We start from the raw sequence: 9,295 nt of genomic DNA, 5'->3' as shown, positions 1-9,295 counted from the left end.
CCCCCCCCGCGCTGGCGGCTCCCCCAGGGGCCCCCCGCTGCCCCGGGAGGGCAGGGGATGGGGGCAGCTCCCGCGGCCCTGGGGGACGCCGCTCACCCTGGGCCACGGCTGCTGCCGGGCGGCAGGCGGAGAAGCCGGTGGCCCCGGCCAGGGCTCAGCACCGGGACTGGCCCCGGTGGCGACTCCGTCGGCACAGAGACGTGCTTGTGACGTCAGAGCAGGACTATGACGTCATCCCTCCCACCAACAGCTCCTCCCATCCTCCAGGAAGCCGGGACCCCCCCGCCCCCCCCCCAAGGGGTCCAGGGTCCCTCCAGTCCCCTGCTCACACACGAGGCCTCCGATCCAGTGCAAAAACCAGCCAGGCTTTATTGCTTTGGAGCCGGTCCCGGGGGCAGAGTGCACGCGGCTCCCGCTCCCAGGGCTGGGCTCCGACCCTGGCCCCGGGGGGCAGCACCGGGTCCCACAGCCACCGGGGGCAAAACTGGGGGGCTTGAAGGCACCGAGGGCTCTAGGCACTGAGAGCGAGGTGGATGCTAGACCTGGGGGGCAGCTGGGGGTTAATAGGGGGCACTGGGGAAAGAGCCACGCCAGGGCCCCCAGGCACTTGAAGACACCAAGGCACGTTGCTAGTACGTCCCTGCCCAAGCTGGGACAGGGTACAGGGGACAAGCTGCACTTGGCACAGATGAGACAGTGGCCCCTGCTTGGGGAGGCTCCTGCAGCCGGTGCAGGCACCCCCGGAGCAGGGAGACAGGAGGGTTACAGAGCTCAGGTGGTTACTGGGGCGAGGCGGGGGGGGTTAGTGGAGGTGCTCTTATCTAGGCCTGGGTCAGGGTCGACATAGTCCCGGCCCGGAGGCAGCAGCTGCTACTTGGACATCTCCATGTCCACCAGGCGCTGGCCCGAGGGGGCGAAGGGCCCCACGAGCCAGGACAGCGGGGTGTTGTGGGCCACGTGCTCCACCAGCTCGTCCATGAGCTCGCGGGCTCTGGCGGCACGGCTGCGGGCCTGGGCCAGCACGCTGGCCGTCACGTCCTGCAGGGAGGCGACGCTGGCGAGGGCGGCCCGCAGCTCCTCGACGTTCTGCCGGACCTGGCCCGCCTGCTCCTGGATGCTGGCCGGGAGGCCCTGCAGGCTGGACACCAGGGGCTGGCACGTGCTCTGCAGCTGCTGCGTCAGGCCGTGCAGCACGGCCACCGTGCCCGACTCCACTGCCTGCAAGGGACGAGGGCAGGCTGAGGGACAAGGGGGGCCCGGGGGGGCCCCGGGGACCCCACCATCTACCTCCACCTACCTCCGGTTGCACCAGGTCCTTGCCACCTCCCGGCTGCTTCTTGCTCCACTCCAGCCACATCTGCTGCAGCTTCTCCTGGCCTCCCTGCAGCTTCTGGTCCATGCCCTGCTTGAGGTGCTCCGCCTGGAAGGGAAGGGACAGCCCGGCATGGGTGGCCTGCTGCAGCCCCAGGCCGAGGGGGACCAGGGACACCAGGTCCTACCAGGTCCAAGGTGCGCTGGAGCTGGGCCAGCACGTCCTGGCTGCTCTGGCGGGCGCTCTGCAGCTTGCCCAGTGAGTGCTGGAGGGCACGGTGCCGCAGCTTGCTGGAGAGCGAGCCCAGGCGCACAAAGTAGCTCTGCTGCTGCTTCTGCTGCTCCATCTCAAAGCCCTCCACCGCCGTGGCCAGCTTGGCTGCAAGAGACAAGCCAGGGCGGTGAGGGGCCCCGCAAGACCCCCGACCCCGTGCAGGGCATCTCCCGGCTCCGGCACTTGCGCATGGCCCTGCTCACCCCAGGCGGCCCACAGAGCCCATCAACCCCACGCAGGCTCTGCCCACTGGGCCGTGCTTCCCCCAAGGGGCTCCGAGCCCCTCCCCGCAGCTCCTTACCCAGCTCCTCATCAGTCATGGGCAGGTAGTGATCCACCAGCTCCTCCGACTTCTCCAGCATGGAGCCCACCCCGCTCACCACCATCTGGCCCACGGTTGAGCCCATGACCGTGTTGACGCCGCTGGTCACTGCGGACTTGGTCAGCTCCACGCTGCCCTGCACGGCCCCTTTGGTCATATCCATCACCCCCGTCACCCGGCTGGTCACCGCATCCTTGGCCCCGGCCACGGTGCTGGTGAGAACATCCTTGGCCCCCGTGACAGAGGACGTCACCAGCTGCTTGGTGTCCGAGATGAGCTAGAGGAGCAAACACCCTCCGTCAGGCATCCACGGGGCAGACCAGGAGCCCGCTCGCCCGCACCGAAGCGCGGCGTTACCTTCTCCGTGGGCTGCTGCAGGATGGGCAGCTTCTCCTCCAGCTTCTCCAGCCCCTTGCAGGCGTATTCGTTGGCCGTGGAAACTGGAGACAAGGAAAGCACGCTCTTAACCGCCTGCCAAAGCTTCCCGCTCGCGCCAGCTCTCCGGGCGCTTGCCGAGCCCCGCGCGGGCACGGCGACGGCGCTGGAGGCTGGGGACCCTCCAGGGCATCGCGGCCCCGCTCCCGGCCCCGTCACTCACTCTGCGGCTCCAGCCTGGTGAGGATGGGCTGGGCCCCGCTGACGGCCGCCGCCGTCAGGGTCTTGACGCCCTTCTCGGCGGCGTCGCACACCGACCGGACGTAGGGGTGGCTCTCCTTGGTGGAGGCGTAGGCCGTGGACACCATGTCGTAGGCAGAGCTCACCAGGGGCAGGCTGGCCACCCGCGTCCCGATGCTCTGGGGGCGGGGAGGGCACCCGTGAGGGCAGGGCCCCAAAACCCACCTGGACCCCCCCCACCCCCAGAGAGCAGGGCTGGGGGCTCCCCCCAGTCACTGGGGTCCCCTATCCTGCCCCCCCCCCCCCCCCCAGGACTCCTGGGTCCCGCAGCCTGTCCTGGGCCAGGACGTGGCCACACCAGCCCCAGGAGCACCGAGTCCCCGGCAGAGCCCCCCCGGGACGGAGTGACCCAGGGCGGTAACCCGAGCCCCATCCCCAGGCAGGGACCACCCAGACACCCCCCCCCCCCGCCCCAGCCCTACCGACCTGCTGCTCCTCGGCCTTGGGGCTCGCCGCGCTGGGGTCGCTGGTGGCCATGGCGGGGCTGCGAGGGAACGGCGAGCGGGGCTGAGCGGGGGGGCAGACCCCGGCACGGGGGGGGCCGCTTTCCGGGAGCTCCCCGCCCCCAGGACCGGGCAACCCCCCCGGTCCCCCCCGCTCCGGGAAGGAGCCGCCCCGCTCCCACCCGCCGCCGCAGCACGGGGCGGCGGCTGCTTCCCACCGCCCCCCCCCGGGACCGGAGCGGAGCCCGGTGCCCCCGGACCTGCCCGGGCCGCAGCGCCGCCCGCCCGCCCGCCCCCCGGCCCGGCCCGGCCCGGCCCAGACCCGGCCACACTCACCTCCGAGACGCTGCGCTCCGGGCCGCTCCCCCGGGCCTTTATAGCCCCGGAGCCCGGAGCCCGGCCCCGCGGCATGTGACCGGGACCCGCCCCGCCGGGGCCGGCCCGAGCCCGGGCGCAGCCCCCCAGAGCCGGCGGCGCGGCGCGGCGACCCCCCCGGGCCGCCCCCGGACCGGATCCCCCGGGCCAGACAGCACCGACCCCCCCCCCGGACCGGAGCCCCCGGGCCGCATCGCACCGACCCCCGCCGGGACCGATGCACCGGCTGGAGAGCAGCGACCGCCCCGGGATCGGATCCCCCGGGCTGGACGGCACCGACCCCCCCCGGACCGGACCCCCGGGCCGCATCGCACTGACCCCTCCCGGCACCGATGCCCCGGGCCGGAGAGCAGCGACCCCCCCGGAACCGGAGCCCCCGGGCTGGACGGCACCGACCCCCCCGGACCGGAGCCCCCGGGCTGGACGGCACCGACCCCCAGAGGCTGCAGCCCCCCCGGCCCAGCCCGGCGGTGCAGGGTTACGCGGGAAGGGGTCAAGGCGCTGCCCGGGGCCCCACCACCCCCCTGGCCGGGGCGGGGGGCCGGGGTGGGGGGCAGTGGCAGCGTGGGGACCGGCGGGCCGCGGCCTCCCGGGGCTGGCGACGTCGGGGCCAAGCGGGGGGCCGGGGGGGGGGCGCGGGGAGCAGCCCCGCCGCGGGCGTGTGACGACACGGGAGGCAGCGGGGTGATAACCGGGGCGAAGTTCGGTGCCACACAGCCCCGGTTCACAGTCCGGCGGCACCCGGGCACCCGGCCGGCACCTCGCCCCGCTCCTCCTCCTCCTCCTCCGCCGAAGGCCTCCCCAGCAACGCGGCTGCCGCAGACCGGGGGTCTGGGGGTCCCGGCGTGGGGCCCCCCAGCACCCAGCCGCCACCGCAGCGCTCGGCGTTACAGGATCGGAGTCGTTTTCAGGCTTAAAGAGTTGCTTTTTCCTTTAAAGCGCTTTCAAGCGGGGAGGACTAGAAATCCCGGCGCTCCCCGGGCTCCGGGACGCCGCGGGGGGACCCCGGCCCGGGCGAACGGGGCCGGACAGGCGCTCGCTCCTCGGGGCCGCCGGCGAGGCAGCCGCGCCACTTGGCCACGTCCACGGGCCCGTCCTCGGGGCGCTCGACGAGGACGGGCGCGAAGGGCCCCACCAGCCAGGGCAGGGGCGCGTGCTGCGCCACGTAGGCCAGCAGCTCCTCGATGCTCACCTGGGCCCACTCGCGGCCCGGCACCGGCACCAGGCCCGGCAGGGCGGCGAGGGAGCGGGCGCGGGACGCCCGGGGCTCGCCGGGGCCCCCCAGGCCCCCCAGGCCCCCCAGGCGGGCGGCCGCGCCGAGGCAGGCGGCCCCCAGGCGCGAGGCGGCGAGCCGGGAAGCGGCGGCGGCCACGATGCCTCCTCCTGCCCGGGTGCCTCCCGCGGCCTCCGGTGCCGCGGCCTCCGGTGCCGCGGCCTCGCCGGGGTCCAGCCGCAGCCCCAGGCGGTGCAGGCTCCGGCGGGCGCCCCGCAGCAGCCCGGCCGTGCCTCGCTTCGCGCGGTCCACCTGCAAAGGACGGGGGAGAGGAGCGGGAAGGGGGCAGCGGGACGAGCCCCGGCGCCCCGCGGGGTCCGGCCGCGGCCTTACCAGCTGCCGGAGGCGCCGCAGGACTCGGTGCCGCAGCTCGGCCGAGAGCGCGCCCAGGCGCGCTGCGTAGCTCTGCCGCTGCTCCGCCGTCTCCAGGGCCGCCGGGGCTGCGGGGCAGAGGCGTCGGCGGGGCGAGGGGCGCGGGGAAGCGGGTGCACGCGGCCCCCCCACCCCGGCGGCCCGGCCCGGGCTATAAATACGCGGCGGCCGGCGGCCCCGGGGCTATATTTGCTCTCCCTTTTCCAGGTGAGAGTTCAAGCGGCCGCCGCGCCGCGTTCCCCGGCTTCGGGTTCCCGCGGAGCAGCCGCGCGGGACCAGCACCCTCCCCATCCGGATGCAGCCGCACCGGGGCACCGGGCGCCGGCCCTGGGAAGGGGGTCCGGGGGCTCCGGCACCCCCGGGGGAGGGCGAGGGCACTCACCGGGCTGGGCGGCCGGGCCGGGCAGGTAGCGCTCCAGCAGCTCCTCCGACTTGCTCAGCACCGCGTCCAGCCCCGCGGCCACCATCCTGCCCGCCGGGGAGGCCGCCACGGTGCCCACGCCGGCACCCAGCGCCGCACGGCTCCACTCCAGGCTCCAGGCCGTGCCCACCTGGCGCGGGCGGCACGGGCATCACCACCGCGGCCTTTCCCGGGCCCCCCCCCGCCGCCCCCCCGGTGGGGACGTTACCTTGGCGGTGGGTCGCTGCGGGACGGGCGGCCTCTCCTCCATCTCCCAGCTGCCCCCCAGCGCTCCCAGCTCTGGCTCCGGCTCCCGGACGCGGGAATAAGCTGGCAGGATTGGCCCCGCGGGGATGGAGCGGGAGCACGCTGGCCTCCATCACGCCTTCCCCGCTGGGACGGAGGAGCCCGGAGCCGACACGGTCCCCAAGGTCCCCATCCCTCCGGGCATCCCAGTCTCGGCGCCCATCCCAGGGGCTGGCACCCCGGCAGTGACCCCCCCCCCGCACCCCCGCGTGCAAGGCAGCGCTCCGGGCACAAGCCCCCCGGGTCCCGCCGAGCCGGGCGGAAGGGCCGCGCCGGCAGGATTTGGCCCCCTCCCAGAGCCCTCAAGGGCACGGGGAGACTGCGCTGGCGGCACCGGGCCGGGGCACGTGCTCCGGGCAGCGGGTCCCCCCCCCGGGGTGCCTGTGCCAGGGCCACCGGCCCCCGCGCTGCCTGAACACCTCCCGCGTCAGGAGGGAAGGAGGCCTCAGCGCCCATCCGCATGGCACCCGGGCAGACCCCCCCGGCCCGCGGCCGCCCCCCGCCCCGAGCCCGGCCCCACTCACCCTGTGCCGCTCACTCGTGCCCCCCCCCGCAGCGGCGTTTTCGGCAGACACGGCAGCGGCGGCGCCTGCGAGAGGCTGAGACCCAGCAGCTCGTGACACGAGTGACGGGCGCTCCGGAGCCTCCCTGCTGCCCGGGGGGGGGTCGCTGGCCCCCGGAGGGGCGTCGGGGCAGGGGCGGGCTTTCTGCCCGGGGCCGGGAAGGGGGTTTCGAGTGATTCAGCAGGAAGCCGCGCTGGAGTCGCCTTTCGCAACCTGCCCGCCGCGGAGACGTGACACCGGCCGCTGTCACGTCGCCCGGGGGAGCCCCGGCGGCCCGGCACTACCGGGGGGCAGGTCCCCTCGGGTCCGGGGGGGGGGGGGCCCAGACGCCCCCCGGCAACTTCGTTTCCAAGTGTTGCCCAGCCCCGCGGGCACTACTTACGGGGGGGGGGGGGGGGGGGCGGCGGCCCCGGTCGCGATCGCCGGCCCCTGTCGCGATCCCCAGCCCCGGTCGCGATCTCCAGCCCCGGTCGCGATCTCCAGTCCCAGTCGCGATCCCCGACCCCGGTCGCGATCCCCGGCTCCGCTCACGCCCCCTCCTCTCCCAGCCCTTGACACATGGCTGGCGGCGGGGGCCAATCAGCGAAGGGGAGGTGTGCGCCGCCACCAATCAGGAGGGAGGGCAGGCCTGGAAGGGGCGGGGTTTGGAGGGGGATGTCGCCACGTGGGTGGGGGGCTCCCACGTCGCGGGGGGGTTCCCCCGTGGGGGGGGGGGGGTTCCCACGTCGGGGCGCAGCGCTGCGGGCACCGCGCAGGGCCGGATCCTGCCCCGGGCTCCGCTCCGTCCCCACGGCCCTGCCGCCTGCGGTGACACCCCCGGGCACGCTGTGCTGTCCCGCGCCACGCGCGCAGGTGTCCCCATGCCAGGTGTCCTCTGCCGGGAGACCCCCGCCCTGGGGCAGCCATCGCCCTGCCGGGGCACACGGGGACACACGGCAGCAGGACGGCACCCACCGGTGACGTGGGACCTCCCCGGCGCCCGTCCCCCGGGTGCGATGACGCAGGACAAACCGTGCGGTGGCTCAAAGTGTCTCTGTTTAATGATCTCGCAGCGCGTGGGAGGGGGACGGGGGATGCCGGGATGGGGACAGTGGCCATTGGGATGGGGACAGCGGATGGGGACAGTGGGATGGGGACAGTGGCCATTGGGATGGGGACAGCGGGATGGGGACAGTGGGATGGCGACAGGGGCCATTGGGATGGTGACAGTGGGATGAGGACAGGGACCACTGGGATGGGGACCGTGAGATGGGGAAGGGGCATCAGGATGGGGACAGGGGCCATTGGGATGGGGACAGGGGGATGGGATAGTGGCATGGAGACATGGCATTGGGGTGGGGACAAGGGCCATTGGATTTGGGCCAGTGGGATGGGGCCAGCGGGATGGGGCCAGGGACCACTGGGATGGGGACAGCGAGATGGGGAAGGGGCATCAGGATGGGGACAGGGGCCATTGGGACGGGGACAGCAGGATGGGGACAGCAGGATTTGGCCATTGGGATGGGAACAGTGGGCTGGGGACAGTAGCATGGGGACAGAGGCCATTGGGATGGAGACGGTGGGATGGGGACAGGGCATCGGGATGAGGACAGGGGCCATCGGGATGGGGACAGGGGGCCGGGGACAGGGGGCCGGGGACCGGGCCGGGGGGGGCAGGGCTAGGCGGCGGCGCTCCCCTCCTCCGGGGGCCCGGGGGGGCTCGTGGGGGCCGGGGCCGGGCAGCAGGGCGCCGAGGTGCCGGGGTGCCGCCCGGGGCCGCCCGCCTCGCAGACGGCCTCCCGCACCGCCGCGGCCACGGGGCGCCCGCGCAGGGCGGCGGGGCCGGCGCAGCGGGCGGGGGGGCTGGCGGCCAGCGCGGGGGCCGCCCGCTGCAGCAGCGCCAGCATCCCGCAGCCGCAGGCCCAGGGGTTGGCGGCCAGGTCGAGGGCCAGCGCGGGGCGGCCGGGGCCCGGCGGCGGCGGCAGCTCCAGCGCCCGCAGCCGGTTGCGCGCCAGGTCGAGGACGCGCAGGCGCCGCAGGGGCCCGAAGAGCCCGGCCGGCAGCGCCCGCAGCCCGTTGCCCTGCAGGAAGAGGAAGCCCAGGGCCGGCGTCGGGGCGAAGAGGGCGGCGGGCAGCGTCCGCAGCCGGTTGCCCTCCAGGTCGAGACGCCGCAGCGCCGGCAGCCCCGCCAGCAGCCCCGGCGGCAGCCGCCGCAGCCGGTTGCGCGCCAGGTGGAGGACGCGCAGCGAGCGCAGCGCCCCGAAGGCGCCCGCCGGCACCTCCGCCAGCCGGTTCTCGGCCAGGTCGAGGACGCGCAGCGCGGCCAGGCCGGCGAACCAGGGCGGCCGCAGCGCCCGCAGCGCGTTGGCCCGCAGCGCCAGGTGCCGCAGGCGTCGGGCGCCGGCGAAGGCGTCGGGCGGCAGGTCGCGCAGCGCGTTGCCCGTCAGGTCGAGCAGGCGCAGGGCGGGCGCCGGGCGCAGCAGCCCCGCGGGCAGCGTGCGCAGGCGGTTGCCGGCGAGGTGCAGCTCGCGCAGGCGGGGCAGCGCGGCCAGGGCGTCGGGCTCCAGCCGCGCCAGCGCCGTGAACTCCACGGAGACGGCGACGGTGGCGGGCGGCAGCCCGGCGGGGAAGGCGCGCAGCGCGGGCGCCGTGCACACGAAGCGGGTGGCGTTGGGCTGCGGCGCGCAGGGCGACGTGGCGGCACCGCGGGCCACCGCCAGCAGCAGCAGCAGCAGCGGCAGCAGCGCCCGGCCCAGCAGCGGCATGGCCTGCGGGGACGCGGGGACCACGCTCAGCGGTGGCAAGGCCCGTGTCACCCCCTCAACCCGTCCCCCCCCTCCGGGCTGCCAGGCCAGCGGCCCCCGCGGCTACCTGCGCCCGCATGCGGCTCGGCTGCCCCGGCCGGTCCTTCCTCCTCGGTCGCCGGCGGCGTTTGCGCCGGGCTGGGTCGCGGCTCGCCCTCACGTGCCGCGTTGAGAAATCGCCTCCTTCGCAAGCCTGGC

At 75.5% G+C, this 9,295-nt stretch overlaps 3 protein-coding genes across 4 annotated transcripts; all 3 read right to left on the bottom strand.

The window, feature by feature from the left end:
- Window positions 1–344: 344 nt before the first annotated feature.
- On the bottom strand, window positions 345–3,459 carry LOC112994893 (perilipin-3). The gene is made up of 8 exons (XM_064497532.1): window positions 3,362–3,459; window positions 3,009–3,066; window positions 2,506–2,701; window positions 2,265–2,347; window positions 1,887–2,184; window positions 1,500–1,690; window positions 1,298–1,420; window positions 345–1,218 (listed from the first exon to the last, which is right to left on the bottom strand). The coding sequence occupies exons 2-8, from the start codon at window positions 3,057–3,059 to the stop codon at window positions 871–873; spliced, it is 1,290 nt and encodes a 429-aa protein (XP_064353602.1). The 5' UTR covers window positions 3,060–3,066; window positions 3,362–3,459; the 3' UTR covers window positions 345–870.
- An 845-nt stretch (window positions 3,460–4,304) lies between these two features.
- Window positions 4,305–6,656, bottom strand: LOC135323630 (perilipin-5-like). 2 transcript variants are annotated; one of them, XM_064497534.1, is made up of 5 exons: window positions 6,276–6,655; window positions 5,675–5,775; window positions 5,428–5,596; window positions 5,007–5,113; window positions 4,305–4,925 (listed from the first exon to the last, which is right to left on the bottom strand). In XM_064497534.1, exons 2-5 carry the CDS (start codon window positions 5,714–5,716, stop codon window positions 4,359–4,361), a joined length of 885 nt encoding a protein of 294 aa, XP_064353604.1. In that variant the 5' UTR covers window positions 5,717–5,775; window positions 6,276–6,655; the 3' UTR covers window positions 4,305–4,358. The 2 variants fall into 2 exon arrangements, with proteins under 2 accessions (XP_064353604.1, XP_064353603.1); XM_064497533.1 differs by having other exon boundaries at window positions 4,305–5,113; window positions 6,276–6,656.
- A 1,316-nt stretch (window positions 6,657–7,972) lies between these two features.
- LRG1 (leucine rich alpha-2-glycoprotein 1) lies at window positions 7,973–9,058 on the bottom strand. Its single transcript, XM_064497211.1, has one exon. The coding sequence runs from the start codon at window positions 9,056–9,058 to the stop codon at window positions 7,973–7,975; it is 1,086 nt and encodes a 361-aa protein (XP_064353281.1).
- Between the last annotated feature and the right edge of the window lie 237 nt (window positions 9,059–9,295).

Source organism: Dromaius novaehollandiae, chromosome 25 (assembly GCF_036370855.1).
Source record: "Dromaius novaehollandiae isolate bDroNov1 chromosome 25, bDroNov1.hap1, whole genome shotgun sequence".
Lineage (NCBI taxonomy): Eukaryota > Metazoa > Chordata > Aves > Casuariiformes > Dromaiidae > Dromaius > Dromaius novaehollandiae.
Note: the sequence above shows the minus strand (reverse complement) of the source record. Positions and strands in the feature narration are given on the sequence as shown.

Bases quoted from the DNA above. Each gene is read 5' to 3' on its own strand.
- LOC112994893 (XM_064497532.1), bottom strand. From the start codon at position 3,059: ATGGCCACCAGCGACCCCAGCGCGGCGAGCCCCAAGGCCGAGGAGCAG. The intron at 2,348-2,505 runs GTGAGTGACGGG...CCTTGTCTCCAG, and splicing joins CACCAGGCTGGAGCCGCAGA to TTTCCACGGCCAACGAATAC. The intron at 1,691-1,886 runs GTAAGGAGCTGC...TGTCTCTTGCAG, and splicing joins CATGACTGATGAGGAGCTGG to CCAAGCTGGCCACGGCGGTG.
- LOC135323630 (XM_064497533.1), bottom strand. From the start codon at position 5,716: ATGGAGGAGAGGCCGCCCGTCCCGCAGCGACCCACCGCCAAG. The intron at 5,597-5,674 runs GTAACGTCCCCA...CGCCCGCGCCAG, and splicing joins CGCAGCGACCCACCGCCAAG to GTGGGCACGGCCTGGAGCCT. The intron at 5,114-5,427 runs GTGAGTGCCCTC...TCTGCCCCGCAG, and splicing joins CGGCCCGGCCGCCCAGCCCG to CCCCGGCGGCCCTGGAGACG.
- LRG1 (XM_064497211.1), bottom strand. From the start codon at position 9,058: ATGCCGCTGCTGGGCCGGGCGCTGCTGCCGCTGCTGCTGCTGCTGCTG.